The sequence below is a fragment of the Schistocerca serialis genome, chromosome 3 (assembly GCF_023864345.2).
Source record: "Schistocerca serialis cubense isolate TAMUIC-IGC-003099 chromosome 3, iqSchSeri2.2, whole genome shotgun sequence".
In the NCBI taxonomy this organism is placed as follows: Eukaryota; Metazoa; Arthropoda; class Insecta; order Orthoptera; family Acrididae; genus Schistocerca; species Schistocerca serialis.
In genome coordinates this window covers 309,249,051-309,265,924 of record NC_064640.1, presented here as the reverse complement: position 1 = coordinate 309,265,924, position 16,874 = coordinate 309,249,051, and the positions used below count along the sequence as shown (strand labels likewise).

The window sequence follows — 16,874 nt, the reverse complement described above, 5'->3', positions numbered from 1 at the left end:
TTATATTTAAAAATTCTGAGTTGAAATGCATCCATAAATTCTGCGAAGAATTGATAGTTAAACATTTCTTGGTTGAATTCACTAGTGACTGACATAGTGGGCAGTGACCACTAGCGGGTAAGCAGGTTGAGGCAGACACAGGACTCTAAGTAATAAAACTACCATTACAGAGGCTCACACACAAGGTATGAATTATAACAAAGAATTGTTTAAACGACAACTAAAAGAGAAATCTATATCTAGGGTTGAAGAACAATTATGACACCAAGCATAACCCAACTGACTACAACTGTTTAGAAGACAAATGATCACCACCATTAGTAATGCAAGCACATTTTTGATCCACAATGAGAGTTACCTTTTTTTTATAAGAGAGATTTCTAATGGTATTTACTACAAATGTTTGTAAACAGTATCTCAATAATCTTTGCAACTTACAAGCTTTGCCATTTAACACAGTACAGAGAGCACTGAAGCACAATACATTGTTTTCATGGAAAATTACATTAACAGTTAACAATAAAAGCCAGTACAACATGGAACTTGGAACTTGAAGAAAAAGGAAAGGAAGATTTTGGTGCAAAGCACCATCACGTAAGAATAGCAATGTGCCAAAGTTTTCACTCAGTAAAACTGAAATTGATGGTGATAAAACTTAAGTAAACTTCATTTGGAGTTCAATAAATAATACATAACCACTGTGAACAATGGTACATGGTATAGGTTGACCAGCTTTACCCTTAAATTTCTTTCATGTACAAAGATGCATAATTAATGCATAGCTTACTGTCACTGCATATATACACAATTTCATGTAGCTCAATGACTGGGTGCAAGTCTTTCAATTTGATGTCACTTCAGTGATTTACATATCACATTAGTGTCACTGTTACTGGAATGTATTGTAAGGAAAAATGTCCAGTGTACAGCACATACTTGATGCTCAACACTGACATTAAGAATATATAAGTGTGCCACAATAATTTATTTACACTGTGTGTGCTGTTTGCAGTTCAGCAACACATGCATCAACCTGAAAAACCATATGATCCACATCAAAAGACATCATCATCTACTGGAACTTATTGCAGGAACATACAACATGTTTTTGATCAAAAAATCTATGTAACTGAAAATATTAGCCACATGAAGATGGGCATGGTAGTCCGAAACCAGTTATGGCACTAAAATAAAACATTTTAAAACATATTTTGTGGCCGACTGCATTATTCACTAACTAGATAAAAGATGGTTCAGTTCTGACAGTAAAAGTAAATGAACAGTAGCTGTGTGTTGCATTTATAATTGTCTACGCAAGTCATTCGTCTACTAATATGCACTCAATTATTTCAACAAAATACCACTTTTATCTTCTTCTTCTGCTTTTTTTGCACTTTTACTTCAGATTTCCTCTATTACTTTGTATTGTGTTGCTGTTTCTTACTTACACTAACTGTGTGTATTGGTCAATCTGATTTCTAACAGGTGGACTGAATTTAAATGTCATGCAGCACCTCAGATATATTTTTGGTTTTCTTTATTCAAATTTCGTATCTGTGGTTTTTATACAATGGCTTCTCAACTTTTACTTACAGTGAAAGCTCACCTTGGGTTCTCAGAATCAATGGGCATTTTCATTATTTTATTCATTACGGCAGAATACAGGGTGCATAATGAAAATCTAACATTTTTTTTTCAGTCTCTCCACATGTAACAACAAAGTTATACCTGCCACGACTTCAGATGTATTGTCATGATTTTCAGACCGAAGACTGGTTTGATGATGCAGCTCTCCACATTAGCCTAACTTTTCCAAATCTTTTCACCTTTGCATGACTACTGTAACCTACAACTATCTGAACCTACTAATTCTCTCCTCTCTCCTGTCTCTCTCTCTCTCTTTCCCCGCATTTCCAAATTAACTATTCATTGGTGTCTATCAATGTGTTTTCTTTTAGGCAAGTTACTTAAGTTGCATGCGCACAAAGAAAGCTCTTATGTGAGGTATAAGATGTCTTCTTACTATACACAATTTATACTGTTATTTAACCTTTGACTAGAGTCGTCGTAACTACCGTCTGCTTCACATCTCCTGTGCAGCAAACTATGTAAATTTAAGTATTAACTGTGTTTTTCTTACTTGTCACTTCTTTTTTCCATGTGTTTTTGCTTTTAGGAAGCTTTAATTTTCGAGTACTAGTAACAGTGTTCCATAGATTTCATGTTTGTTTTGAATACAGTCCAGAGACAGTTCGTGCTTATTTCCATTGTTTCCAACAAGAAGTGTTTAGTAACCACAGTTTAGTCAGGCAGTCGCCTTTAGTGAATTAGCAGTCTAGTTAAAAGTTGATTACTTAACTATCTACAGTAAATTGTTGATTTCTTAGGATGGATAGGATGTGTGACTGCTGTGTACGAACACAGAAGGAGCTGGCCACTGTTCGCGAACAGCTGAGCGTGCTGATGGCCGCGGTTAGCTGTCTTCAGGAGTGTAGCAGCAGTGGGAAGTCTTGTGTGTCGCATTGTACATCCCAGGTGTTACACGCTTCACCCACGGTCCCTGCTGTGTGGAGTGCACATGTGGGTTTTTTAGGTTAGAAAATTCCCTCCCTAGGCCCGACAAGACGACTCCTGAGACACGACAAGGTAGCAGTAGGCAAAACGCAACAGGGAATGACAATATTAATGTGGTAATAGTAAACTGGCAACGGCCTTGCCGCAGTGGGTACAACGGTTCCCGTCAGATCACCGAAGTTAAGCGCTGCCGGGCGTGGCCAGCACTTACATGGGTGACCATCCGGGTCGCCATGCGCTGTTGCCATTTCTCGGGGTGCACTCAGCCTCGTGATGCAAATTGAGGAGCTACTCAACCGAATAGTAGTGGCTCCGGTCAAAGAAAACCATCGTAATGGCCGGGAGAGCGGTGTGCTGACCACACGCCCCTTCTATCCGCATCCTCCTCCGAGGATGACACGGCGGTCGGATGGTCCCGATGGGCCACTTGTGGCCTGAAGACTGAGTGCAAATAGTAAACTGCAGAAGCGTCTATAAAAAGGTCCCAGAACTGCTCTCATTAATAAATAGTCATAATGCCCACATAGTACTAGGGACGGAAAGTTGGCTGAAACCAGATGTAAACAGTAATGAAATTCTAAACTCAGACTGGAATTTATATCGCGGAGACAGGCTGAACAGTGAATGGGAAGTGTGTTTATAGTGATAAAAAGTGCAATAGTATCAAATAAAAAGTGCAATAGTATCAAAGGAAATTGACGGAGATAAGAAATGTGAAATAAATTGGGTGAAGGTCACAGTTAAAGCAGGCTCAAACATGGTAATTGGATGTCTCTATAGGCCCCCTGGCTAGCAACTGTTGTGGCAGAACACCTGAAGGAAAATTTGGAAAATATATGGAGTAGATTTCCCGACCTTGTTATAGTTTTGGGTGGAGATTTTAATTTACCAGATATAGACTGGGAGACTCAAACGTTTATAACGGGCAGCAGGGACAAAGAACCCAGTGAAATTTTTTTAAGTGTATTATCGGAAAACTACCTTGAACAGTTAAACAGAGAACCGACTCATGGCGGTAACATATTAGACCTTCTGGTGATGAACAGACTCGAACTACACTCCTGGAAATTGAAATAAGAACACCGTGAATTCATTGTCCCAAGAAGGGGAAACTTTATTGACACATTCCTGGGGTCAGATACATCACATGATCACACTGACAGAACCACAGGCACATAGACACAGGCAACAGAGCATGCACAATGTCGGCACTAGTACAGTGTATATCCACCTTTTGCAGCAATGCAGGCTGCTATTCTCCCATGGAGACGATCGTAGAGATGCTGGATGTAGTCCTCTGGAACGGCTTGCCATGCCATTTCCACCTGGCGCCTCAGTTGGACCAGCGTTCGTGCTGGACGTGCAGACCGCATGAGACGACGCTTCATCCAATCCCAAACATGCTCAATGGGGGACAGATCCGGAGATCTTGCTGGCCAGGGTAGTTGACTTACACCTTCTAGAGCACGTTGGGTGGCACGGGATACATGCGGACGTGCATTGTCCTGTTGGAACAGCAAGTTCCCTTGCCGGTCTAGGAAAGGTAGAACGATGGGTTCGATGACGGTTTGGATGTACCGTGCACTATTCAGTGTCCCCTCGACGATCACCAGTGGTGTACGGCCAGTGTAGGAGATCGCTCCCCACACCATGATGCCGGGTGTTGGCCCTGTGTGCCTCGGTCGTATGCAGTCCTGATTGTGGCGCTCACCTGCACGGTGCCAAACACACATACGACCATCATTGGCACCAAGGCAGAAGCGACTCTCATCGCTGAAGACGACACGTCTCCATTCGTCCCTCCATTCACACCTGTCGCGACACCACTGGAGGCGGGCTGCACGATGTTGGGGCGTGAGCGGAAGACGGCCTAACGGTGTGCGGGAACGTAGCCCAGCTTCATGGAGACGGTTGCGAATGGTCCTCGCCGATACCCCAGGAGCAACAGTGTCCCTAATTTGCTGGGAAGTGGCGGTGCGGTCCCCTACGGCACTGCGTAGGATCCTACGGTCTTGGCGTGCATCCGTGCGTCGCTGCGGTCCGGTCCCAGGTCGACGGGCACGTGCACCTTCCGCCGACCACTGGCGACAACATCGATGTACTGTGGAGACCTCACGCCCCACGTGTTGAGCAATTCGGCGGTACGTCCACCCGGCCTCCCGCATGCCCACTATACGCCCTCGCTCAAAGTCCGTCAACTGCACATACGGTTCACGTCCACGCTGTCGCGGCATGCTACCAGTGTTAAAGACTGCGATGGAGCTCCGTATGCCACGGCAAACTGGCTGACACTGACGGCGGCGGTGCACAAATGCTGCGCAGCTAGCGCCATTCGACGGCCAACACCGCGGTTCCTGGTGTGTCCGCTGTGCCGTGCGTGTGATCATTGCTTGTACAGCCCTCTCGCAGTGTCCGGAGCAAGTATGGTGGGTCTGACACACCGGTGTCAATGTGTTCTTTTTTCCATTTCCAGGAGTGTATTTGAAACAGTAAACGCAGAACAGGGAATCGGCGATCATAAAGCGGTTACAGCATCAATGATTTCAGTCGTAAATAGAAATATTATAAAAGGTAGGAAGATTTTTCTGTGACAAAAAGCAGATTTCAGAGTACTTGACAGATCAACACAAAAGTTTTATCTCAAGTACAGACAGTGTTGAGGATCAGTGGACAAAGTTCAAAACCATCGTACAATATGCATTAGAAGAGTATGTGCCAAGCAAGATTGTAAGAGATGTAAAAGAGCCACCATGGTACAACAACTGAGTTTGAAAACTGCTACAGAAGCAAAGGGAACTTCACAGCAAACATAAAACACAGCCAAAGCTTTGCAGACAAACAAAAATTACACGAAGCGAAATGTAGTGTGAGGAAAAATTACTTGAAGCGAAATGTAGTGTGAGGAGGGCTATGCGAGAGGTGTTCAATGAATTCGAAAGTAAAGTTCTATGTACTGAGTTGGCAGAAAAACATAAGAAATTTTGGTCTTATGTCAAAGTGGTAGGTGGATCAAAACAAAATGTCCAGACACTCTGTGACCAAAATGGTATTGAAACAGAGGATGACAGACTAAAGGCCGAAATACTAAATGTCTTTTTCCAAAGCTGTTTCACAGAGGAAGACTGCCCTGTAGTTCCTTCTCTAGATTGTCGCACAGATGACAAAATGGTAGATATCAAAATAGATGACAGAGGGATAGAAAAACAATTAAAATCTCTCAAAAGAGGAAAGGCTGCTGGACCTGATGGGATACCAGTTCAATTTTACACAGAGCACGCGAAGGAAGTTGCCCCCCTTCTTGCATCGGTGTACTGAAGGTCTCTAGCAGAGCGTAGCGTCCCAAAAGATTGGGAAATGGCATAGCTCATTCCCGTTTTCAAGAAGGGACATCGAACAGATGTGCAGAACTATAGACCTATATCTCTAACGTCAATCAGTTGTAGAATTTTGGAGCACGTGTTATGTTCGAATATAATGACTTGTCTGGAGACTAGAAATCTACCCTGTAGGTGCTGCCCTGACAGTCTGGTACCAGCCTTAGATCTCATGTGCATCTCGGTCGTACTGCATTTCAGTTCCATGCTATTCGTCCACGAGACTCAGAGGGCCATAGACACGGGTTCCCAGGTAGATGCCGTGTTTCTTGACTTCCGCAAGGCGCTTGATACAGTTCCCCGTAGTCATTTAATGAACAAAGTAAGAGCATATGGACTATCAGACCAATTGTGTGATTCGATTGAAGAGTTCCTAGATAACAGAACTACTTAAAGCTAACTAACCTAAGGACATCACACACATCCATGCCCGAGGCAGGATTCGAACCTGCGACCGTAGCAGTCGCGCGGTTCCGGACTGCGCGCCTAGAACCGCGAGACCACCGCGGCCGGCCAAGTGTAATGTGCTGCGAATACATAGAAAGAAAGTTTCTTTATCATTTAGCTACAGTATAGCAGGTCAGCAACTGGAAGCAGTTAATTCCATAAATTATCTGGGAGTAGGCATCAGGAGGGATTTAAAATGGAATGACCATATAAAATTAATTGTGGTAAAGCAGATGCCAGAGTGACATTCATTGGAAGAATCCTAATGAAACGCAGTCCAAAAACAAAGGAAGTAGGTTACAGTACACTTGTTCGTCCACTGTTTGAATACTGCTCACCGGTGTGGGATCTGTACCAGATAGGGTTGATAGAAGAGATAGAGAAGATCCAATGGAGAGCATTGCGCTTCATTACAGGATCATTTCGTAATCGCGAAAGTGTTATGGAGGTGATAGGTAAACTGCAGTGGAAGACTCTGCAGGAGAGACGCTCAGTAGCTCGGTACAGCCTTTTGTTGAACTTTCGAGAACATACCTTCACCGAGGAGTCAAGCAGTATATTTCTCCCTCCTACATATATCTTGCGAAGAGACCATGAGGATGAAATCAGAGAGTTTAGAGCCCAAACAGAGGCATACCCACAATCTTTCTTTCCACGAACAATACGAGACTGGAACAGAAGGGAGAACCGATAGAGGTATTCAAGGTACCCTCCGCCACACACCGTCAGGTGGCTTGCGCAATATGAATGTAGATGTAGATGTGATGCAAGTGATTTAGGGGCTGTGCAACGATAGCAGCCTGGGGTAAAAACTTTAAGTAGTAGTTACCCTTGCCCAAAAAAACCTGGAGGTCAGATAAATCCTTGGAGCGGAGAAGGGAGTTGATGGCCGCAACGTTGCGATCCAACAGACGAATGCCGTCTTTACTGAGCCCACAGCATAAGCCTGAGGCCTGCGTGGCATGATTTAAGGTACCAAGGTTTTGCAAATGCTTGTGGTGTGTATGGCCAGTGACCAAGATGTCATCGAGATAACTGACACATGCCGGTGTGGGCTGTGGTGAACTGCTCCAGGTACCGCTACCGAGGAAATACTAAATGGAAGGTGCTTGTATTTACATAAGCCGAAAGGCGTGTTGATGACAACGATGTTCTGGGATTCCTCATCTATGGGTAAGCCTCTGCCAGGTCGATCTTAGAGAAGTACTCCCTGCGCCCAAGTTTGGCGAGAAGGTCTTCCTGCCGGTGAATGGGATAAGTGTCAACCAGGGACTGTGCATTGATTGTAACTCTGAAATCTCCACATAGGTGAAGGGAGCCATTGGGTTTCCTGATCACCACTAATGGGGTCGCCCGAGCACTGGCTTTCAGGGGGCTCGATGATGCCAGCAGCCTGCAGTCAATCGAGCTCTTGCTTGACTGCTGGACGTAACGCCACCGGAATAGATCAAGCCTGGAAGAACTGTGGCTGAGTTTCTGGCCGGAGAGCAATGTGCACCAGGGAGTCCGAAGCACACCTTAAGTCAGACTGAAACAGAGAGGCATAGGGCGAGCACAGATCATCGAGTTTCTGGAACGGGCAGCAAAGGAAATGACCTTAACTTTGTCAGAAATTGAAAAGCCACACAGTGTGAAAGCATCAAGTGCAAAAATGTTTGAAGCCAAGGGATGGTCAATCACCAGTAGGGTCAGGAGCCAGGGAACATGTTTATAGGTGGCCCAGACCGAGAACTGCCCACAGAGAATGATAGAACCATCACCGTACGCGACCAGTCACCGAGAGGTGGGAGACAGCTCCGGTGAACCCAGGCATATAAATGTCGCCAGATTGATGGAGGAGACGGTGGCCCCCATAACGATCTGGAAACAAATGTCCACATCAAAAATGCGGAGCATGAGGAACAACTTCCAAATCAATGGGGTGTCCAGTGTGACGACTGATTGCAGCATGTGCACGGTATCCTGATGCCCCATGGGTGAGGGACGGGAGAGGGTTGAGCAGCTGTGACAGACAGATCGGAGATGGCCAGCTTTCTGACAGCGTGTGCACATCTTCCAGTGATGGGGACAGTCTGCATGAGAGTGGGCAGAAAAGCACTGTGGGCAAGACAGAAGTGACTCACACGACCACCAACAAGGAGTGACCGGTGGCTCCTAAGCCATACATATGTCAGACAAGGGGGGAATCTCAACATTGGTAGAACTCAAGATGAGACGCCATGACATGGTATCGCTGGAATAGTAGTTAGTCAGCAGCACCCATATCTCTTTAAAGGAGAGAGCCACGGGGTCTGACAATGTTTCCAACTTGCAGAGCAGAAAGAATGTGTCTGGTGATGCCCAGGACAACAATAACGACTGCTGTAAGGAGTCATTCATGACCTGAAATGCTGTGAAATGTTGTTTCAGATTATGCAAGTATGTTTCCCAGTCTTCCTTAGCATCGTTAAAGGGCAGAAATAACGGCGCACATTGGGAAGCATCAGAAACCGTAACACCCAGGAGCTGGCGTGGTAGGGCATCCCATGCCATGAGTTTGTCCATCAGCAACTGCAATGACAGCTGTAAGGCATCTAACTGGCACTGCTGCTGCTGCTGCTGCACGAGCTGCTGCTGTTGCTCCAGGAGACAGACAAACTTAGCCTCCATGCTACTGAACCATTTAGCTCGTCGCCAATATTATAGCTGCGAGCGACCAGTGCATTTCTGAGAACGGAGACGCGAAGCAGCCAGGTGGGGGAGCTGCTGGAGGAATCGCTAACAATGAACAGACAAGACAGATGAACAAGTAGGAGACAACAGACACTACGACCAACTAGGACACAACATGAGGCAGGCAAGCAAGCAAGCAGGCAAGGATTGAGGTGATGAACACGGCAAGACAACAACAATGCAGGAACACTCCAAACGATGACAGTATGTATCTCAACACATGGAACTGGAAAACAGTACGGCCGAGATGCACACGTGAGCTACGGCAAGTACCAGACTGCCAGGGTAGTGCCGCGCAGCCGCCTAAATACATGACCACAGGGAACTCAAGTGTCAGCGGACTTCATGTGGTATCGAGAGTGGCACACTCACACAGTGAGGCTCGTGGCGCAGGTGCGCACCGGAGCACAGAGACCCCTAGTGGGTATCCAGGTCCATACCCTCTGGCGTGCATTTGACTTCCACACCTTCTGACACGAGACAGAACACATTCATGTTCTAAGAATACATACAGTGAAATCCCACTTTTACACTTTTCAAGGGACTCCAAAAAAATGGTGTAAAATGCAGGAAAAGGTAAAATGTGGCAATAACATTTTAAACTGTAAAAGTTGTGAATAGGATGCCCCCTTGCATTTTCACACTTTATATATTTGCACATAATAGGCATCATGGACTTGTTTATTATCTAACAATGGTTTATCATCTAATAAAAACTGCTGATATAATGGAAACTGATAACTGGGAAGCAGAAACTTTTGACTCCATTTCATGTCATTATCGATGTTTTTGGAACGCCTACAGCTGTCATTCATTATTTAAATAATGAAACACTGCATCAGTTACATATTTTTCGTGCGTTTCGAAAAAATTTTCTCAATATCCAGTGCAAATATACACATAAGTATTTTATGTGGTGTTTGCATATGTGTTGATCTGCATCTCTTCAACTGTAGTCGTCTATTTGAGGTTATCTGGTACTGTGCTTCCTCAGTTATGTAGAAAACCACACATATCCAAGTCTTTTTGTGTATATAAAACAAAACAAAAAATAAAATAAAAAAAAGAAAACTTAACAACGAGAATAAATTCCTGAAACATGTTTTGCTCGGCATGAGAATATATGTCATTTGTGCTGTGTTTAACCCAAAGACATCTGAGCAGTTCAAACTGAATGAAGGTGTCAACTAGCGCTACAAGCGGCCAAAAGACGAAACATACTAAATACGGTTTCACAGAGGTGTGATGATTACAACAATCACAAAATGGTGCATGCACTGTATATACAGTTTGGAAATCGTTGTGAGTGGTCATGATACCTTTATTTGTACAAACCTAGTTACTCCTAACAGCCACCATGCAGAGTAGAGTTTGGCAGTGGCAGGAGGTACGGCACAAATTGATCCAACTTTTTACATGTTTACTGCTTTAAATCCACTAAGTAGAGCACCCTGGTGTCAAGAAACTTAACCACATAACGTCTGTAAGGACTACTTGACGGCCAAGATCATGCCAGTGTCATTTTACGTCAGTTTTTTCCCCACAAACATTTTTTCATAAAGCCTAAATTGCAGGAAAATTATAAATACGTTGATGCAAAATTGGGTGTGAATTAGCATTGTTGACACAGGAAATTTGACAGGAACAATAAAAAATGTGAACAGTGGGAAAATTTTAATTCCAGGAATGTAAAAGTGGGGTTATACTGTATTTCTGTTGCATCATATTTTAAGTTGCATTTTATTCCATGCAAACATTTCAGAACTGCTTAAAACATTATACCTTTGGAAACGTGACATACAATTTGTTTAATTTATGATTCTGAATTTACATGAAACTAATGCGAGAAGAAAGAATGGAAGTTAGATTTTAAGGTCTTACTGACACAAAGGTCATTAAGGAACAAGTTTCTGAAAAGAGGACTGCTTTAATTTTAGTGTTACCTCCCAATCTCCTCTTAATTTTTTAAGCATCCTCACAGAATATATTATCCTACTGTTTCTTTTGTCTGTGGATTTTTGTCAGTTTCCCTTATATCAACTGGGTAATTTCTTTAAGTAACACTAGTGATTAAAAATAAATCTTTTAACCTGTGTCATTATTTTCACTTTACTCATGACACCAGTCTTCTTCCTATATCACAATACTTTTTTACCCCATTTTACTTCTGTGGGATTTGCTTGTTTGCTTGTCTGGCTACTACATATATAAAATTCTACCTGCTCTTGGGACAAAGAATTGGAATAATAATAATAATAATAATAATAATAACAACAACAATAATGTGCACTTCAGTTTACGCCATACATATTTATTGTCTGTGCAGATAATGTCAGTGCCTACCTCTATGAACAAAAATTAAATTGTTTGCTGCAGAGTTGCTGCCATTTACAGACTAAATTAACTCATTCACAATGTCTACATTTCACTGCTCCACCGACATTACTTAAAATCCTACGACCATCAAACACATGCTGTGCTCATTAAACAAATAAATAAGTTAACTCATTTAAAAACTATAAATTAGGCAATACATCATCAGCTGTTATATTAGGTAATAGATTGACTAACCTTGTTGCAATTTATCTGCATTCTTCGTCTCTCTTGATTTAAGGAGAGGTTCATTGTCTCTTCCATACATATCTACATGGGAATAGATCTCACTGTCATCACTAGGGCTAAGTAAACGGTCTTCTGGGAATGTTGATGACAAAGGTTCATTCAGATCATCTGCCAATGATGCATCTGTAGGAAGTCTTTCATAGATCTCTGACCCACTCCTGATAAATAAAAAGATTGTTTCTCATAAACTGACATTTTAATTGATTACACACAATGAAACAATCTCAGATGTTAGGTAGTTATACCAACAGGTATACATAATAGTGACATATAAAAATAAACTCCACATGTCATCCATGTGAAAGATATTTTCTAAACTATACAAAGTAATATACCTTCATATCATATGAAGATGAAATTAAAAGGTTAAAATATACTGCTTTCCATAAATTAGAGAAAAATCACAAAATAGTGATCCCTCAATAATATACAGCAGTAACTGACATGATCTCGGGTATCTTCTAATCTCGCTAGCTTTGCTCACTAACTTGGCCGGTTGGTTAAATATTCATCCTGTGGCAAAAATTCCAGACCACAGGTTTATCATCAAGAAAATGTGCTCAGGGATTTCCATTCAGTTTCACATATCAGAAAGGGATATAAGTAAATATTACATGAATATTACTCACTTGAAAAGGCAACAAGGGAGGATACTGTTCAGCGCCTTGGCAACACTAAGGTCATTTGAGGTGAAACACAAACAACTGGACATCAGTGGGGTACATAAATCAGCTGTGGTTACTTCAAACAAACTAGTCCATTATTTAGGTGCATATTTCAGGAAATTATAGGAAAACTAAATTTGGATGGCCAGATTGAGATCTGGATCATGCTCTTCCCAAATGTGAGTGTAGTGCCTTATCCACTGAACTATCTTGCTCTGTATCATGTACCAAACATGCAAAAGGAATGTCTTTTAAAGTAGATGCACAGATATTTATTTTTTCTATGTAGAATTATCACTGTGAGAGGGCCGTCTTCAAGCTTAGGTATTTACACCACAGCAGTTAATTATAACTTATTTTCTATTGGGCCAGAATACTCAGTCACACACAGTTCATCTCATAAATACTCCTAACAGCAATTATTCTGCACATGTAGCTACGAACTCAACGTCTTGACCTGAATTGCACACAATATACTGTAAAGAGGCATACTGCTACTCAAAGTCCTCTCCACATTCTTGATGTGTTGAATATAAGTTAGCTAGTACAACTACATTCAGTTCCCTTGGTGCTCACAGGTACCACCAGTAACAGCAACACACATCATTGTATTTGGTGTATTGTTGCCCTGAATAATCACAATCTGTACTGATGTTCCTTGTGGTATATCACTGGCACATCCATTTTGCATATTTGAAATATACTACAAGCTAAAATTTTTTTCATGTTTTGCTGATTTTGTACTACACACGGCCAAGTTTCATCATATCTGGAAATAAATATATAAGTTGTTATAAATTTTATGATTTTTCTTTCATTTATGGAAACCAATGCATATATTACAAATAATATCTATGAATTATTGTGTGCAGTAAAAATTTCAATTGTAGCCTTTCTTCATTATCAGGGTTGATAGCAAGCAGTGTCTTAGTATACAAGATGTCTCTTCCTGTTTCGATATTTTACAATACGGATTACTTATTTCAATGCCCCTCCTACACCCGTTACCACACAGTCTTACTTCTGCAATGACACAATTCTAAAACCACATACAAAGGCTATTCTTTTCCATCCAGTTTCACATATCAGAAAGGGTTATAAGTAAATATTACATGAATATTGCTCACTGTACTTGCTATGGTGACAGATATTTGTCACAATGGTGTAACAGTTTTCCTATCCCCTCTGCAGAAAGATTGCCATCAATCTGTCACGTCACGATATCACTGTGCCCTGCAATTCCTCATCTGCATAGACTATTATTCCATTTCAAGAAAATAATTTAAGTCACATAAATCTCAAAGTAATAGGTAGAGTGATCCATTACTTCCAATTGACTCAATGAACTAGTTGATGTACATGCACAAAGTTGGGCAGCTGAATGACAGAGAATTACAGTAGCCTACCTGTTTGTTTTGAATGGATCTGTGTAGAGTTAACAATGCATCAAAAACAGAATACCATCAAACTACAGCCTCTTCCGTTACACTATCTCCTCCATATCTGAAGGCGGTAATAGTCAGTCAGAGCAATAATATCCCTGTTATCCTCATTGGCGTGAAGTCGTGCAACCTTTCACAAATCTACATTTACATCGATACTCCACAAGCCTCCATATTGTGAATGGCAGAGGGTATCCTGTACTACTTCTAGTCATTTATTTTCCTGTTCCACTTGCAAATAGAGTGAAGGAAGAATGACTGCTTATATACCTCCATATGTGCCCTCATTTCTCATATCTTAGCTTCGTGGTCCTTACTCGCGGTGTATGTTGGTAGCAGTAGAATCATTTGGCAGTCAGCTTCAAATGCTGGTTCTCTAAATTCTCGAAAAGAATGTCGCCTTCCATCCAGGGATTCCCATTTGAATGCCTGAAGCATCTCTGTAACACGTGTTGCCTGAACCTACCAGTAACAAATCTGGCTGCCTGCCTCTGAATAGCTTCGATGTCTGCCTTCGATCCAACCTGATACGAATCCCAAACATTCGAGCAGTACTCAAGACTAGGTTGCACCAGTGTCCTATATGTGGTCTCCTTTACAGGTGAACCATTCTTTCCTAAAATTCTCCCAATAAAACTAAGTCAACCATTCACCATCCACCATCCCTACCACAGTTCTCACGTGCTCGTTCCATTTCATATTTCTTTGCAACATTACGCCCTGAGAAATTGCAGAGCACTTTTTCTTATTTATTTATTTACGTGTTCCATGGATCATAACTGTGATATCTCTCTATCATGTGGAACATATTGGTTAGTATATAACTGTAACTAATTGAATAAATGCAGCAACAAGCCAACAGGTTATCTGAAGGACTACTGGTCAATAGATCCTCTAATAGAGACACCAATTTTTGGCAAGCTAATGAACAGAAATTGATTTGAGCAGATATGGAAATTGTGACTTTTCAATGACAATTCCTTACAGAATGGTCAGGAAAACACTCTCTACAAAATTGAACCCGTGCTTAAGTTACCATCAAGATAAATTTAAGATCGTATAGAAACCTGAACAGGAGATTTCTCTTGATGAATCAATGACATCATGGACATATAATACAGAAAAACTTATCAGATATGGTTTGCTTGTTCGTATGGTTTGTGAAAGTGTAAGTGGCTATATCTCAAATCTAGAAATACACACTGGGGAAATAAAAAAAAGCTTCAAGACACTATTCTCTCTGTACTTTCACCTCACATTGGCATGTGGTACCATGTTTATCAAGAAAATTATTACAATAGTAAGCTATTGCCAAAACACTTCCAGAAAGGAAAACAAGAGTTTGTCGTACAATACAAATCAACAGAGGTCTACCTCAATGTCTACAAACAGAAGCCAAATCGCTAAAGAAAGGTGACACTACATTTCAAAGACAAGGTGGCATTTTGCTGCAGGTATGGAAAGATATAAGGGAGGTGAGAATGATAAAACAATCCACAACGCGTACATACACGTGAAGGGCGGGGAGGGGAGGGGGGACAAAAAACCTACAGCAAGGGGAAATTGTACAGAAAACCAAAATGTATTGTGATGTACAAAAAATTTAAGAAAGGCATGGATAGAGCTGATCAATATATTTCATATTGTGGGAGAATGCTTAAAACCAAAAAATTGACAAAGAAAGTAGTTTTGTTTCTAATCAATTGTGCTTTGTTTAACACATACAAAGCGTACAGAAACATAAATCCAGATAAACAAAAAATATATAAAATGTTCCTAAAAGAAGTTGCAAGAGCCTAGACAAGTGATCAACAAGTTGGTGCCACAACTGTGGAGGAAACTGAAGCAATCTGACCTACAAAACGAGCACCAGCTAAGGATCCACCTGGTCGATTGTTAGGGAACATGAAATAACATACTATTCAGACTATTGTGGGAAGTGGAAAAAAGAAATTTCCAGCATGACCTCACAGAGTTTGTGCAGCACATCGTAAAGGAAGTGAAACAGGACACTACTGCCAGTTTTGTCAAATACCGTTATGTAAAGGCATGTGTTTCCAGAGGTATCACACCTTTCAAGAATATTAGAACATCATACAAACATGTCTTCCAAGTTTCATCAGCATCAGACACTGGTAAGTGCAGCTATGTTCAAATAAAGATGGCACACTCATTCTGCGCACGTCTCATGAAAATTACGGACAACTGGGCAGCCGGTATGCAATGTGTTAAGACCTATAGCACATAACTTGCAGTTAAGGTTTTTATCAATATAAATGCCCACGAAGTACAGAATTCCATGGATCACATATTATACAATTTTAATGACAGTCCCCCCCCCCCTCCCCTCCCAAGAACCATGGACCTTGCCATTGGTGAGGAGGCTTGCGTGCCTCAGCGATACCAGCGATACAGATAGCCGTACCGTAGGTGCAACCACAATGGAGGGGTATCTGTTGAGAGGCTAGACAAACGTGTGGTTCCTGAAGAGGGGCAGCAGCCTTTTCAGTTGTTGCAGGGGCAACAGCCTGGATGATTGACTGATCTGGCCTTGTAACATTAACCAAACAAGCCTTGCTGTGCTGGTACTGCGAACGGCTGAAAGCAAGGGGAAACTACGGCCGTAATTTTTCCTGAGGGCATGCAGCTTTACTGTATGATTAAATGATGATGGCGTCCTCTTGGGTAAAATATTCTGGAGGTTAAATAGTCCCCCATTTGGATCTCCGGGCGGGGACTACTCAAGAGGATGTCGTTATCAGGAGAAAGAAAACTGGCGTTCTACGGATCGGAGCGTGGAATGTCAGATCCCTTAATTGGGCAGGTAGGTTAGAAAATTTAAAAAGGGAAATGGATAGGTTAAAGTTAGATATAGTGGGAATTAGTGAAGTTCGGTGGTAGCAGGAACAAGACTTCTGGTCAGGTGAATACAGGGTTATAAATACAAAATCAAATAGGGGTAATGCAGGAGTTGGCTTAATAATGAATAAAAAAAATAGGAGTGCGGGTAAGCTACTACAAACAGCATAGTGAACGCA

At 41.9% G+C, this 16,874-nt stretch overlaps 1 protein-coding gene and 1 pseudogene across 5 annotated transcripts in view; one reads left to right on the top strand and one right to left on the bottom strand.

Moving 5' to 3' along the window:
* The window catches only part of LOC126470106 (rho GTPase-activating protein 190), a 293,491-nt gene that overhangs the window by 132,182 nt on the left and 144,435 nt on the right, over window positions 1–16,874 (bottom strand). For all 5 annotated transcript variants that reach the window (XM_050097683.1, XM_050097685.1, XM_050097686.1 and 2 more), the window contains exon 17: window positions 11,679–11,887. In XM_050097683.1, the coding sequence (XP_049953640.1) occupies window positions 11,679–11,887 (209 nt within the window). The remainder of the gene's footprint in view (window positions 1–11,678; window positions 11,888–16,874) is intronic.
* LOC126472067 (5S ribosomal RNA) lies at window positions 2,704–2,821 on the top strand (annotated as a pseudogene).